This window comes from Pseudopipra pipra, chromosome 12 (genome assembly GCF_036250125.1).
Source record: "Pseudopipra pipra isolate bDixPip1 chromosome 12, bDixPip1.hap1, whole genome shotgun sequence".
Classification (NCBI taxonomy): Eukaryota; Metazoa; Chordata; class Aves; order Passeriformes; family Pipridae; genus Pseudopipra; species Pseudopipra pipra.
In genome coordinates, this window is record NC_087560.1 from 21,014,348 (window position 1) to 21,029,041 (window position 14,694).

General features: G+C 56.0%; 1 protein-coding gene and 1 long non-coding RNA gene across 3 annotated transcripts in view; both read left to right on the top strand.

Annotated features, from left to right (window-relative positions):
- The window catches only part of LOC135421112 (uncharacterized), a 141,846-nt gene that overhangs the window by 111,309 nt on the left and 15,843 nt on the right, over positions 1-14,694 (top strand). The window lies entirely within an intron of this gene.
- FRMD5 (FERM domain containing 5) overlaps positions 1-14,694 on the top strand; it is a 73,697-nt gene that overhangs the window by 52,334 nt on the left and 6,669 nt on the right. For both annotated transcript variants that reach the window (XM_064669362.1, XM_064669361.1), the window contains exons 2-11: positions 4,054-4,158; positions 5,292-5,334; positions 5,866-5,944; positions 8,244-8,341; positions 8,774-8,897; positions 9,314-9,401; positions 11,595-11,683; positions 12,262-12,325; positions 12,966-13,057; positions 14,255-14,329. In XM_064669362.1, the coding sequence (XP_064525432.1) occupies positions 4,054-4,158; positions 5,292-5,334; positions 5,866-5,944; positions 8,244-8,341; positions 8,774-8,897; positions 9,314-9,401; positions 11,595-11,683; positions 12,262-12,325; positions 12,966-13,057; positions 14,255-14,329 (857 nt within the window). The remainder of the gene's footprint in view (positions 1-4,053; positions 4,159-5,291; positions 5,335-5,865; positions 5,945-8,243; positions 8,342-8,773; positions 8,898-9,313; positions 9,402-11,594; positions 11,684-12,261; positions 12,326-12,965; positions 13,058-14,254; positions 14,330-14,694) is intronic.

A 14,694-nucleotide genomic window follows, 5' to 3' on the forward strand; every position in this document is an offset into this window, starting at 1 on the left:
GCTTCCTTATAGGCTCCCTCAGACACTGGAAGTCCTTGGCAGGTGTTGGCATCCACAGCAAACCCTCGGTGTGGTGTGTCCCAGCCTGGCATCCCGGTGTGTGCCAGCGCCTGGCCGTGCTCTCCCCATCAGCCCGGGCACCCCGAAGGGCTGACCTCAAAAACCTTCAGACAGACAGGAGTCTCATTTTATAAGAACACATAAAGATCCAAACACAGAATATTTAAGCCGGTGTTATGCAATGAGAGCTCTTTTAAGTCATGATTTGTAAAGGCAGTTCAGATAATTTCCTGAAAGACATTTTGCTAATGATTAATTTAGAATATGTTTAATTCAAGTTAGAGAGATCAAAGAGGGAACATTCCCCCTGTAATGCCATCGTGGTTTCACACTTTCACCACATTCCAGGCACTGGGGGATGTCTGGTTTGTCCGTCCTTGCAATTCCTCCATGAAAACTGCAGAGGAAAGCATTCCATCCTGCTTTGGGGCAGGAAAAGGGAGAGGAGCCTGGGGCAAATCCCTGTGACATTTGCTCTGGGAGGTGCAGAGGGCTGGGATGCTGGGGGGGATGTGGAATCAGCCCTGCACTCCTGCAGCAGTGGCTCTGGGCCTGAGAGCCCTTTGGGTCTGTCTGGGAATGATTTAGGAGTGTGTCTTTGTTTATGCATTTTCTGTTATTAGTTGTTTTAACCTCTGTGTCTGTGCCAGACGTTCCTTTAGCTCAGCCTGCAGACTGACCTTCTTTAGGGGAAGAGAATAAGCCCAACATTTATTACTGTTTTCTGGATGATGAGGGAGGAGGTCCAGCCTCCCCAAAGCAGGTAACAGCTGAGCTGGGAAGGTGATCCCATGCCTGAGAGGTGAGCAGGGCCCAGGCTTTGTCCCACTGTTCCCAAGGTGCTGCCACCGTTTGTCTCCTCTCAAGCTGCTTCAGTCCTCATTGAAAAACTGAATCCTATTTAATGAACAAAAAGTAATTTGCTCTGGCTCAGGAGAAGGGATGTGAATTCAGGTGTTGTTCCTCCTCCCTGTCTGTGCCCCTGTGCCTGGGCTGGGCAGTGCTGGGGACAGTGATGGATGGTGCACACAGAGCTTGGTCTGCCCATTAATAAAGCACGATCCAGGCCATGGTTTTCCGAGTTCAGCACCTAAATCCATATCCCGGCTCAGGGTGGAGCAGCCTTGTTTCCCAAGCAGCAGCTGGCAGTGCCAGTGCCCAGCACAGGCTGACCATCCTGGCCAGCAGCTCCAGCTTGGCCAGAGGCATTTGCTCCCTGTCCCCAGGCACAAGTGGCAGCAGGGCAGTGGGTGAGGGGCACAGGCTGAAGGGACCTGTGGTCCCTGGGAGGGAGTTCCTTTGTGTTTTGGGAGAATGGATGGGCACTGCAGCCCTGGATCGAGCCCAGGGCCACCCACAGCCATGTTCCCAGTGAAGTAGCAGCCCATGGGGACCCTTCCTTCCCAGCCTCCCAAAGGGATGTCTCTGCCAAGGGAGGGCTGCAGGGCAGGTGGCCCTGGGGTGCTGGGGGGCACTGCCTCTGCTGGAGCTGATCAGCTGCCTCCAGTGCCAGTGTCTGCTCCTTGAGCCGTGCACAAGGGACAGGGGCATGGCTGCTGTGGGTGGCCCTGGGGTCCCTCCTGCTCCCCATGTGTCTTTTCTCCCAGCCGTGGGCTGGCATCTCGTTCCTCTGCGGGGTGGTCTCTGCTGGCCCCCGGCTGAGGGTGCTGCAGCACCAGGAATGCACAGCTGGGGATGTCACCCAGCACCTCCTCCCAGCCCGGCCAGGGGCTGCACCTGAGGCAGCTGAAATACGGGGTTCCTGAGTATGGAAATGGGAATCTTTCGTTTTTTCCAAAGCCACGGTACACGTGGACATCCCAGCAGGGGTAAGTGGTGGGCCCTGCTGCCTGCCCGGGAGGGAGGGGGATGCAGGGGGGCAGAGCTGGCAGAGGCGATGCCCGAGGTGAGCTCTGCGCTGCCGGAGCGCCGTTCCCGGCTGGCAGGACCCGCCGCCTGCGGGGAGCGATGTTTGTTGACGGTCCCGGCTCTCCCAAGGCTTGGCAGGAATGCTGCCTGCACAGCTCCTGCCCGTCTGCCCGCCGTGCTGCGGCTGCAGAGCGCCTCAGCTGCCAGCGCTCCCGGCAGCGCTCCCGACGCCCTCCCCTCTGCCCGAACAGCTGCAGCCAGTCTGCGAGAGTGGATAAAAACTCGCTAATAGGTGGGGAAAGAGCGCGCTCAGCCGAGCTCGGTGCATGCACTGCAGAGCCCGGCCGGCCCTGCCGCAGGCTCTGCGGGGCTGCTCCACTGGGCTTTAGCAGCAGCTCCAAAATCCCAGTGCTCACTCCAAGAAAAGCATGGAGGGGCTAGAGTGTGTCCAGAGAAGGGAATGGAGCTGGGGAAGGGGCTGGAGAACCAGGAGCAGCTGGGGGGCTCAGCCTGGAGAAAAGGAGGCTCAGGGGGGACCTTCTGGCTCTGCAACCCCCTGACAGGAGGGGGGAGCCGGGGGGGAGGTCGGGCTCTGCTCCCAGGGAACAAGGGACAGGAGGAGAGGAAACGGCCTCAAGCTGTGCCAGGAAGCTTTAGGTTGGATATTGGGAAAATTCCTTCCTGGAAAGGCCTGTCCACCCCTGGCACAGGGTGCCCAGGTGGATTCCCCATCCCTGGGCAGATTTAAAAGTCGTGTGGATGTGGCACATGGGGACATGGGTTAGTGGTGGCCTTGGCAGCGCTGGGGGACAGCTGGACTCGATGGTCTTGGAGGAGTTTTCCACACTCCGTGATTCTGTGATTTATTTCGGTGTGGACAGGTGCCGGGTCGGGAGAGCACCAGGGCACCTCTGACTCCTCTGTGCTCCACTCCCGAGGCCGGTGCTGCAGAGCCGGGCAGGCAGGACGGGCTGTCCCCGGGCAGGGTTTGCACCCCGGGCCCGGGCAGCCCCTGCTTCGGCGGCAGCACTGCCGGGGTCACCGCCGCATCCCCCCGGTGCTGCCAGGCCCGGCCCCCAGGGCACGGTGTCAGCAGCTGCTCAAACCCGCACAAACACATTTCACGTGCGGCACCCCAGGAATGGGTTAATGCCGTCCCGTGGGGGTCCCCCATCGCAGCCTGTGTCTGCCGAGCGCTGTTTGATCAGATAACGCACTCGTTTGATCAGATAACGCGTGCGTTCCCTGTATTTGTCAGGAAACAATGTATTCGCTGTATTTGTGGGAAGCAGGGAGGCAGCGTGGGTGTCAGGAGCAGCCTTTGATGCGCGGAGAGCAGGAGCCGCTGGCTGCGAGGAGCAGCAGCTCCGGCGGGGCCCGCCCGGGGCTCTCGGGGGCCTGTCCGCCTTCGGGCACCGGTACGGGTGAGGTGGGAATTCTGGGTGGGAGACACTGAAACGATAAAGGTTAACGACTCCAACGATCGACCATTAGCCAAAACAGCGGGTGCTTTGCGGGGGCCGCGTTTGCGCCCCCCAGCCCAGGGGAGGAGGAGAGTTTTTGGGTGTGTGCTGGCAAAACCTCTGAACTGCATAACAACAGCCCAGGGCAGGGAGGTGAGCACCCATCGCCCGAGGGGGACCGCGACAAACCCCCCTTTGTTTAGCGGCAAGCTGCAATTTGAGCCAGATAAAGGAAGAGGCCGATAAGAAGCAGATCGTGCGAGGTGGGATAATGTTTTTTTTTGTCATGCCAATGTGCTGGAAGGACCGCGGTGTCCAGGGCCAGCACCGCTGTGGAGCAGCTCCCAGTGTGTGCTTCAGTCTGCAGCGTTGGAAATGAAATGTTAAAAAATTCTGAGATGTAGCAGATTTTGTATCTCCGATACTTTTAAATTCCCCGTTAATGCTCTGTCTGGTGCTGCTGTGGGGTCCTGCTCGTGGCTGCTGCCCCTCGGATGGGATGGGAGATGGTTTCTGAGTTGAAAATATCACACAGGGATGTGTGTGGGGTTTGCACTGTCCTTGGTGTCACTTCACAATTTTCGGACCCCACTCCCCGAGCTCTCTACCCACCCCCCCATCCCTTCCCCCTGCTCGGTCACTGAGTCTCTTTGTCCTGCAGAGAGATGCCAAGGGCCAGTACCTGTTCGACCTTCTCTGCCACCACCTGAACCTGCTGGAGAAGGATTACTTCGGCATCCGGTTTGTGGACCCCGACAAGCAAAGGGTGAGAGAGAGCCCCTCCTGCCCGGACCGGGGGAGGGGTGTCAGGCTTGTCCTCGCCGCTGAAAGCAAAGGTCAGAGATAAAATCAGGTTTAGGTGGTGATGAGGGGCTCTTCCCCCGCAGCTCTGCCCTGCCCTGCCCTGCTGCTGGGACAGGGGTCTGTGGGTGCCCCGACAGGGTCATTCCTTTGCCCATGAGACAGGCCCTCTGAGCACCCTGGGGACACCCCCTGCCCTGCGGGGGAAGGGTCTGGGATGCACCCAGGCTCTGGCAGCAGCCCCAGTGTCCCGGCTCCCCGAGTCCCCGGCAATGGCTGGGATGTGTGAGCCGGAGGGACTCACCCGGCCCTCGGATCCTCGTGTGAGGGCTGGAGGCATCGGGAGTTGCAGAGTGAGAGATGTGATGCTGTTGCAAAGTGAGGAGGGAGATCCCCTGGTAGCGGGTCTGCAGGACCATTTCTAGCACTGATTCACGTGTTAACACCGAGATTAGGCCATTTGACAGCTCTGTGCCGGGGATCCAAACGCTTGAGTGTTGCCTCGGGCGATGGAGAGTGAGACGAGACGTGGGAGTGCAGGAGCTGAGGGCTCGGCAGGACCTGGTCTGACCCGGCTCCTGGCACGGATCCGTGTCCTGCTGAGCCCCGGGAAGCTGCAGCAGGTCTGGCAGAGGGGCACACAGACCCACGGGCCCAATGAGCTGCATTCCCACCCCAAGGCTGTGTGAGTGAGTCCTGCCACTTCCTCAGAGTTAGAATGTGTGCAGAGTGAGCTGTTCCACCCCTCACTGTGAATGAGAACCAGTTCGAACACACTCCAGACACAGCTGTTGATAACAGCCTTGTGTTGTGCTTCCCACTGATCAATATAACAACTAATTCCTACTCCCAAGGCACCTTCTGCCACGGCTGTAACAGGGAGCAGCCAATGATGGGCCAGGAGCTGAGCACAGAAGCTTCTCCCTCACTGTGAGACAGGGCCAGTCTGAACCCCCACTTCCTCCTTTTCCTTTCCAGGGACACTCACTGACATTCAGGTGGCTTTTCTCACCTGGAGCAGTACCCTCCTCTTCCTTATCCTTCCCACCTTGTGAAGTCACAGCCATCAGGCTTTAATCACCTTCTTTTTCCTTTCAGCATTGGCTGGAGTTTACCAAGTCAGTTGTGAAGCAGATGCGGGGTGAGTGTTGTAGGTGTCCCAGACAGACAGTGTGTGCTCCTTCCATCTTAGATATATTCCATTTTCTCCAGCCTGTCCCTTGTGGGGTCAATTCGCAGCCCGTCTCCCAGAAAAAGGCTCCCCCAAAAGTTGTTCTGGTGGGTTGAGAGCAGGATCACTCACCACCAGCCCCACTGCAGCACAGCTGGTCATGACCCCCTAGCACGGGGCACCAGCGTCTGTGGAGACCAGGACAGCAGGGGATGGAGAAATGAGATTTGGGAGTGGGGAGAGGTTTGAGTGGCCAGCAGATAGTGCTGCTGGTGCTTCCCCACAGCTTTATCAGGGACATCTACACTTCATGGCCACTGCAGTGAGGAATGTCTTCTTGCCTGTCTGCTCCCTCCTTACCACGGGCAGTGGGTGTGTTTGGGGGGAGTGGGGCAGGTGGGTGAAACCCCCAGCATATCTGACCATCTGCTCAAGCAGGGTGGTTCAGGATGAAGGGGAAAGCCTTGCCCTTGGTGACACAGTGTCTCTGTTCTCCTGCAGCCCAGCCTCCCTTCACCATGTGCTTCCGTGTCAAGTTTTACCCCACGGACCCGGCGGCGCTGAAGGAGGAGATCACCAGGTACGGGCAGGGCAGGACTAGCTGGGCCAGGGCAGGAGCACAGGGCTTTGTTTTGTAGTCAGGGGAGAGCAACAGCTGTTGGGATTTCCAAACCAACCTGGACACTTCAGGATTGTCCCAGCTGTGGGAGAAAAGCTTGGAAATCCCCGTCTGTGCTGAGTCAGCACACGGAGCTGCCATACCTGGTGGGAAGCAGAGGCTGAGGGTGGTGAGGCCCTGGCACAGGCTGTGGCTGCCCCATCCCTGGAATTGTTCCAGGCCAGGTTGGATGGGGCTTAGAACAACCTGGTCTAGTGGAAGGTGTCCCTGCCTGTGGCAGGGGGGTGGAATGTAAGGTCCCTTCCAGCCCGAACCATTCCAGGGTTCTGTGATTAAACCCCCTGGCTTGGTCTTTGACTGCAAGTGGTTCCAAACCACATTCCAGGGCAGAGCACTCCAAACATGGCACTGTCCCTGGAATGCCCATTGCTGCTGCTCACACTCCTGCCACTGTCCTCAGCTCAGGGTGTCCTTATGGTGCTCAGTCTGTGGTGAAGGGCTGGAGTGCCTGCAGTTCCCCTGCCATTCCCTGGGAGCAGTCCCTGGGAGCAATGAGCCGCGTCCCTCTGACGCCAGGAGCTCCATCCCTCTGACGCCAGGAGCTCCATCCCTCTGACGCCAGGAGCTCCATCCCTCTGACGCCAGGAGCTCGGCCGCTCTGGGAGCGCCGGGCGATAACTGCGTGAGAACCTGACAGCCCTTCTCCCAGTTCTGTCTTTAGGGGCTCTTCAGGCTGCTCTTCCTGCCAGGAGGAAGGACATGAGGAGAACTCATGGAGCAACCTCAGCAGCTCTGGAAAACAAGCCATGGCTGTGGGTCTCTGGAGCACATCAACCCCAGCCCCTGACTGATGGGGTGGGGAGGGTCAGCTCTGCCTGGGGCAACTGGGCTGGAGCCTCTGCTGGAGGGCTCTGAGCTGGCACCTTCTGTAAAGGGAGACCTGAGAGCCCCTTGGAGCACCTAAAAGGGCTCCAAGAGAGCTGGAGAGCGACTTGGGACAAGGGCCTGGAGGGACAGGACAAGGGGGAATGGCTTCACACTGATAAGAGTAAAGGGTTAGATAAGAGGAAATCCTTCCCTGTGAGGTGAGGAGGCCCTGGCACAGATTGCCCAGAAAAGCTGTGGCTGCCCCATCCCTGGACGTGTTGGACCAGGCTTGGAGCAAGCTGAGATAGGGGAAGGTGTCCCTGCCCATGGCAGAGGGTGGAACACGGTGAAGAATGTCCTCCCAAAACCTCATCTAACTGTGCCCTCTGTCACCTCCACGGGTCCAGGTTGAGTCCCATGCAGGTGAGTTGTCCCTCCTTGCTGCCATTTGAGGTGTGCCTGCAGCTGCAGCTGGAGCCTGGGCTTAAAATTCACTTTCCCCTGGACAGAGTCCACTTCAATATCTTGATTTCTCTTTAATATATTTTATCTGTGCAAATTAGTGGTTTATCTCATCGTAAACATGGATTTGAGCAATGAGGCATGACCAAGAGACTGCAGAGTGTGAGCCTGGTTATTTAAATGCATTTCTGAGCGCTCCATTTTGCTCCTTCCCTCTGTGACTCACATTTTATCATCTAAAGGTTCTCCCAAACACCACAGGACTCAGCCCAAACTGTTACTTAGGTTTAAATTTATTTAAATATGTAATTTTCCAACATAGTTTGTCTTTTCACTGGGCATGGAGATAGGGATGGGTGAGCACAGGAGGCAATTCCCCCTGGGTGATACTGTGCCAATCTCTGGCAAGGACAGAGGAGGGATGGGAGTGTGTGCTGAGACCTGAAAGGACACAGAAAGTTTGGGAAGGAGAAAAATCATGTTATGGGGAAGCTGAGCAGACAGGGGAGGATGCAGGACTGGGAAGTGCAGCAGTTGCTGGTGGGCTGTGGACCATGAGATCCCCTTCAGAGCATCATCCTTGGGCACCTCGGATGGGCTGGGGGGATTGTAGTTGTGTTCTGGTGCCGTGAAGAAACTCAGAGGGTATCCAGGCTGATGGAGATCTCCACCAGCCCTTGGGCTGGGTGCTGGCCCCAGAGTAGGCATCATGTCCCTGTGGGCTGGAACAGGGCTAGGATGTGTGGATTTGAGCCCCAGTCCTGGCCAGAATCAGCCCTGGTTCACTCCCAGCGAGTGTCAGGTCTGGTAAACGAACTGCTGGGAGAGAGATGTCAGAGCAAGTGTCTGGTGGCAGATACTCCACATCTAAATTGCCTGTTTGGGTAATTTAAACTTTGCTTAATGAATGGACTCTCCCTCCTGTCCCCAGGTACTTAGTCTTCCTGCAGATCAAAAGGGATCTGTACCACGGGCGGCTGCTGTGCAAGACGTCGGACGCGGCGCTGCTGGCTGCCTACATCCTGCAGGGTAATGGCTGGGGCTTCCTGCTCTGCACTGCTTCCATTGTTGCTCTGACAGCAGGTCACTGCACCTGGAATACTGATATTACCCCCAGTGCTGGGCTGGGCTGGGGGAGGACAAGGATGGGGGCTGGGTCTCCCCTGCATTCCGGCAGCATCCTGTTGGCTCATCCAGCCTCTGCCCTTCTGCCTGTTTGCCTGCCTGCTCCTGCACCTCGAGCAATTAATAAATTTGTGACCATCTGCTGCTGAGTGATTCCCACATAAGCAATGGAATTAAGTGGATGCAGTTAATGCCTGACAAACGACCCCTCCCAGTGGGAAGCACAGTGGGGTTGGAGCAGCATTCCCAGGGGACACTGAGCCCTGACTGGGTGCTGCCGGGATGGGGAGTGTGCTTTGGTTGTTGCTCTTCCCAACTGGATCTGTCTCCCACCAGCTGAGATTGGGGACTACGACCCAGGGAAGCACCCAGAAGGCTACAGCTCCAAGTTCCAGTTCTTCCCCAAACACTCAGAGAAGCTGGAGAGGAAGATTGCAGAGATCCACAAGTCGGAGCTGAGGTACCAGAGCTGTGGGGTTTGCTGGTGCTCGGAGCACTGTTATCCCTGTTTGGGATTTTCAGTCCTTAAAGTGTGTAAGCTGTGTCCTTATATGCAGAGGTTGCTGCCCTCTGCCCCCAAACTCCCCTTTCCTCCCTGTGGATGAAATGTCTCTGCTGCAAGTAGGGAATTCATCTCTAAATTTGGCAGATGCTCCTTTTTGGCCCTTCCCAGTGTTGCCAGTTCAGTGTGGCTCCTGTGGAAGGAACTGGCAGGAGAGGATGGGCTGGGCTCCAGTGCTGTGCTCCTGTTGATCCCATAACAAATCTAACAGGAATGAGCCATAGCTGATGCCTCATTGTTAACAGAATCCCAGTAGCTGCCTTTCCTCTCTTCCATGGAATATTCCTTTTTCCCCTGTTTTTTTTCTCCTTCAGTGGGCAGACACCAGCTACTTCAGAGCTGAATTTTCTCAGGAAAGCCCAGACTCTGGAGACCTACGGGGTTGACCCACACCCATGCAAGGTAAAACAGTTCCTAAAGCAGTTCCTAAAGCTATTGCTCCGGTTGGATTCCCCAAAACCCTCCCAGAGGGTGTCCAGAGAAGCTGTAGGGAAGCATTTTCACATGCAGACAGCTGTAAGAGAGGGGTCAATCATCTGCTGCTGAAGGAGGTCATTGGGAGGCAGTAACAGGGTCAGTGGCTGAGGAACAACCAGGCATTAACCTGCCAGGGACAGTCCATCCTCTGCTCTGCCCAGCCCATAATCCAGTTTGCTTTTGGAAATGCTCTTTATTGACTGTGGATGTCACTGCCTGTGGCTCTCTGCTCCCTGATAATCCCATCACATGCAGATGGATGTGGGATGCAAAGCAGACAGAATTCTCCCCTCAGGCCGTGCCTGTGCTGGGGTCCCTCAGGGCTTTTCCCTGAATTGTGCCACATTAACACACAATTGCAGTAAACTGGGGGAGTTCCCTGTTTATGGGCTGTTTGTGAGTGCCCCGGGGGTTGCTTTGCTCTGAATTCCCTCTAAACCAGTGCTCTTACCAGGAACCACCCATTTCTGACCTTTGCTGTAGTTGCCTTTCTTTTACCCCAAGAACATTTTTAAATATATTTGAGTGACACTGATTCATGTTCTTACAACAGCTAAGGACAAATATACACACTTTTAGGTCTATTAGCAGAATTCAACCTAATTCATCAAGAGCTGCTGTTAATGAGCTTAAAGGATCCAAAGTGAAATGGAGCTGATTCTGTTCCCTCTTCTCCAATGGACTGTGGCAGAGTTGGGATGAGGGGCTGTTTCCTCCCACCAGGCATTCTTGGTTCATGCCCTTTGACTTGGTCCTGTTTGTCTGAAGTTTTCGTGGTCTTACAGTAGTTTTCCCCAAAAAATGCAAACACAGGAAAAGATATTCCCTTCTTAAGCAGGGCTCACTGGAGCTGCTGATGCCGTCCTTGGTAACTGTTCTAGACACCAATCCCTGCATGAATGTGTGTGTGTGAATAACAGGGGTTCCCTCATTTCTCTGTATCACATGATGGACAGAACTTCTGGCCTAAGCAAAGAGAATCATGGAATTGTTTGGTTTGGAAAAGCCCTTTGAGACCATTGAGCCCAACCACTCCCCCAGCACTGCCAGCCCTCCACTAACCCATGTCCCAGGGGCCACATCCACAGGGTTTTTGAACCTGTGCAGGGTCCTATGCCCCCTTTAGCCCCCCCCCCCAGCCCCTACCAAGCCTCTGCACCCCCAGGAGGGTACATCACTCTGCTGAGACCCTGCTTCCTTTCCTGAAGGCTTTCCCAGATTTGGGAAAGAGCCAGAGCACTTTGGGCAGCCCAGGGCTTGAACTGTGGCAGGTTTCTGAATTTGGGGTTCACACCCTGCCCTGTGCAGGTGTTGGTTGGGGATCAACTCTCTCTGCCTTTCAGCCTTGACAGGCTGAGGATGGACTTTTGTTCTGAGCATCCCTCAAGAGCCCTCTGGATGCCTGCTGGCCACAACCAAAACCAGGGTGAATCCAGCGATTGCTGATCAGCCACAACTATTTCACAACATTTTCACAACTGAGTGTCTCTGGTTTTCCCTGCACCCAGTGCAGTCACTGATCACTTCCCTGGAGCTGCCCTTGGGATGGGGTTGAAGTGCTACCTGAACCAGACAGAACTGGTGGCTTTGAACTGGGCTGATACTGCCCAGGGCACTGGCTGGGCAGGGCTCTGGGGGAGAGAAGTGCAGCCAGGGGTTATCATGTCCCGGGTTAATTACTGCATGTATTAGTAATATAATACAGTGTTTAGGACCTGGGCTTCGATGATCCTTGTGAGTCCCTTCCAACTCAGGATGTTCTATGATTCTATGATAATACAATATATAACTATATCGAACTATGTACATTATAGTACTTATTATATATACTAAATAAATACTGTATATCTATATAATAACTATATATAGTGACATATAACAGTATGGTTACAATATATATAATAAATAGATACATTAATTGCAACAATGATAACATACTGTTATGATAACAGCATATATTCTGTGTGTCAATGTGATATATAAGTGATAACATGTAACTGCAGCAGGGTGCTGGCAGAGCTGGCACACAGGCGGTGCCCCAGCCCCTGGCCGAGGGTGGCTGGTGCTGTGCCCGCTTTGCTGCCAGCAGCACTGACATCAGCCACGGTTGCCTTGCAGGACGTGTCGGGGAACGCGGCGTTTCTGGCCTTCACACCCTTCGGCTTCGTCGTCCTGCAGGGAAACAAGAGGGTTCACTTCATCAAGTGGTGAGTTCCCACCCCAGACTCCAGTCACTCCGGGGGTGTCCTGTGTCACCCCGGGGGCTCTGAGGGATGTTTGGGTACGTGGGTGACCCCCCCACGGCACCAGGGTTGGGGGACCGTGCCCAGACAGGGCAGTGCTCAGTGCACCCAGAGCTTTGCTGCCCCTGACTTATTATTTTCTACGTCTGTCTCCATTAAACTTCACTGTCCCCATGTTGGCCACGTCCCAAATGCCCCCAGCCCCTCTGAGCCTGGCTGTGATGTTCCCAGGTCACTGTAGCATCTCCAGATTTGGCCAGTGTGTCCCTGGCACTGCCACCAGCCACTGCCCATGGGATGAGCTCCCCAGGACTCACCACTGACCCCCAGCTTCACTCTGGGGTGTCCCATATTCCAGCTCCTGGTTTCTGAGCCAGGGCTGGTCTCACCAGCCCATCGCACCTCCCAGGATGGAAAGCAGGGTCTGGAAGCTGCCCTGCTGCCATCCCAAACACCAGAGTGGTGCCAGGGGCTGGGCTGGGTGGGCTCTGGGCTGTGGTGGGCTCTGCACAGCTCCTACCTGCCTGTCCTTGTCTTCCCAGGAATGAGGTGACCAAGATGAAATTCGAAGGGAAGACTTTCTACTTGTATGTGAGTCAGAAGGAGGTGAGTGTTCGCCCTTCCTGTGGGAATTCCTGGGCACAGCGTGGTCATGTCTTCAGGGGGTTCTTCAGGAACTTGGCCTGGCAGCATCACCCTGGCCTGGCAGGGCAAGGGAACAGGGATGGTGACAGCGACTGCAGCTCCATGGCAGTGCTGGGGTCACTTCCCTGCTCCCACTGATGCCCTGCTCTGGCATTAGATCCCTCAGCCCCCTTGGGCTGGGCTGTGGCAGAGGCTCTGCCCACCAGTTCCTGGCCATGCCTTCCCACTGGTGCTGCCTTTGGGATTATGGTGGTTACTCATTGCTGTGTCCCACAAAGTCAGCTGGAACACCTCTGGGTGGAGTTGGCTCCCACAGGAGCCATCAGCAGGAGTGTTTTATGAAAGTTGTATTTCTGGCTGTTCCCAAAGGCTGGGAGCAGAGGGGTGGGTGGCAGAAAACTGGCACATATCTGCCCATCCCTCATGCCTGGCTCCACACCGGGCTGTTTGCCAGTGCTCCAGCACCCCTGTGTCCCAAAAGGCTCCAAGGCAAGATCTGTCCAAGCCAGTGCCACTCTCCAACCCTGTCTGCTCCAGTCTCTGTCTGTCCAATGGGCACCACTCCCTGTTCCCTGCTCAACTCCCTGTCTTTCTCCTTTAGGAGAAGAAAATTGTCCTCACCTATTTTGCCCCGACACCAGAAGCCTGCAAACACCTCTGGAAGTGTGGGATTGAGAACCAGGCTTTCTACAAGTAAGTGCTGGTTTGTGTCCTGCGGCCTCTGTGGGTCGGTGCCCACCTCTGGGCTCCATCCAGGCACTGGGATCAGTCACTGCCCATGGGGCACTTTGTCCCAGTGGCCCTGGCAGAGCCACAGTACTGAGGAGGTGCCAGTGGAGCTGCTTGGATTCACCATCCTGCTTACGCCATACGTAACCCAGCCCACTTTGTGCTTGGTAATGAGTTTTATTTTAATCAGCAAGCTGCGAGACAGAGCGTGCAATGCATTCCCACTGGGAATTCTGCAATCAGCAGCTGCAATCAGCAGGTTTCGCTCCTCATTACATGAACATGAAATGAAATTGCAATATTGCTTTACAAATCTCCCTGTGATTAGTCGTGTCAGTGAATTACCGCTGGGTTGTGCACCCAGCAGAGTGGACCGTGGGCTCAGCTGAGGTGCTGCTGGGCACTCCTGGGGTTGAGGGATCAGGTCCCATGGGATGGGAGGGAGATGGGATGGTCCCTCATGGCAGCTTCACCCACCCCGGCAAGTGCCCACCTGCCCAGGACAGGCATGTCCGTCCCCCTGCGATGCCCAGGCCATGGTGGGGTTTCAGCCCCCTGGAGAACTTCAGCCACTGCACGTGGGTGTCACTGATGGCCTGTGGGACCCAGTGGGAGCTGTGGCCCAAGGCCCTTCCAGCTGCTGGAGACTCCTTGGCAGTGGGTCCATCCCAGCCATGCTCCCGCTGCCAGCAAGGACAAGCTGTGCTGACAGAGTGTTCATGTCCCTCCAGCCAGTGCCACCCACTGCTGCCCGCACCTGGGGTCATTCCTGGTGGTATTCCACATCTCCAGGCTCTGCTCCTGTCACTTGGCCACGTCTAGGTTCATTCCTGCTGGTATTCCACATCTCCAGGCTCTGCTCCTGTCACTTGGCCACGTCTGGGTTCATTCCTGCTGGTATTCCACATCTCCAGGCTCTGCTCCTGTCACTTGGCCTCGCTGCCATCAGCTGGCAATGCACGGCTCCCCCCTGGGATGGGTGTGGGGTCAGTCCAACAGGGGTGATGCTGTCCCAGCACCCACAGAGTCCCCTGTCCTGGTCACCAGTGGGATGTGTTGGGAGCAGAACTGGGCAGAGCTTCGCCAGGGTGCAGTGCCAGGGCCATTCCCAGCTCCTGGCTGGCGGTGTGGGATGCTCACACGCTCCTGGTGCTGTTGCAGGTTGGAGAAGTCAAGCCAGGTGCGGACGGTGTCCAGCAGCAACCTGTTCTTCAAGGGAAGCCGGTTCCGATACAGGTAAATAAGACAGCAGGGGCAGTTCCTGGAGGTGCTTTGGGGCTGCAGCAGTCAAGGGCCATCTCGGGGTCCTGCAGAGATCCCCCCATTGTAGTGCTGACCCCAGCCAGACCACCACCACTGCTGTCTCTGTGTCACAGCCACCATCCCCCTCCCCACCCCTAGAGTTGCAGTTTGGAGGGACAGGAGTAGAGGAGGGGAGAGGACAGTGGATTTGGGGTTTGAGAACAACAAGAAGTGAAATGAATCACTATGGTCCCTAAATTTCTGGGGGAAGTTGCTGGAGTGAGAGCCTGGGCCTGGGACCTCGTACCTCTGCAGCACAAGAGACCCCAGCACAACCCCAGCTGTGAGGTGCACGATGC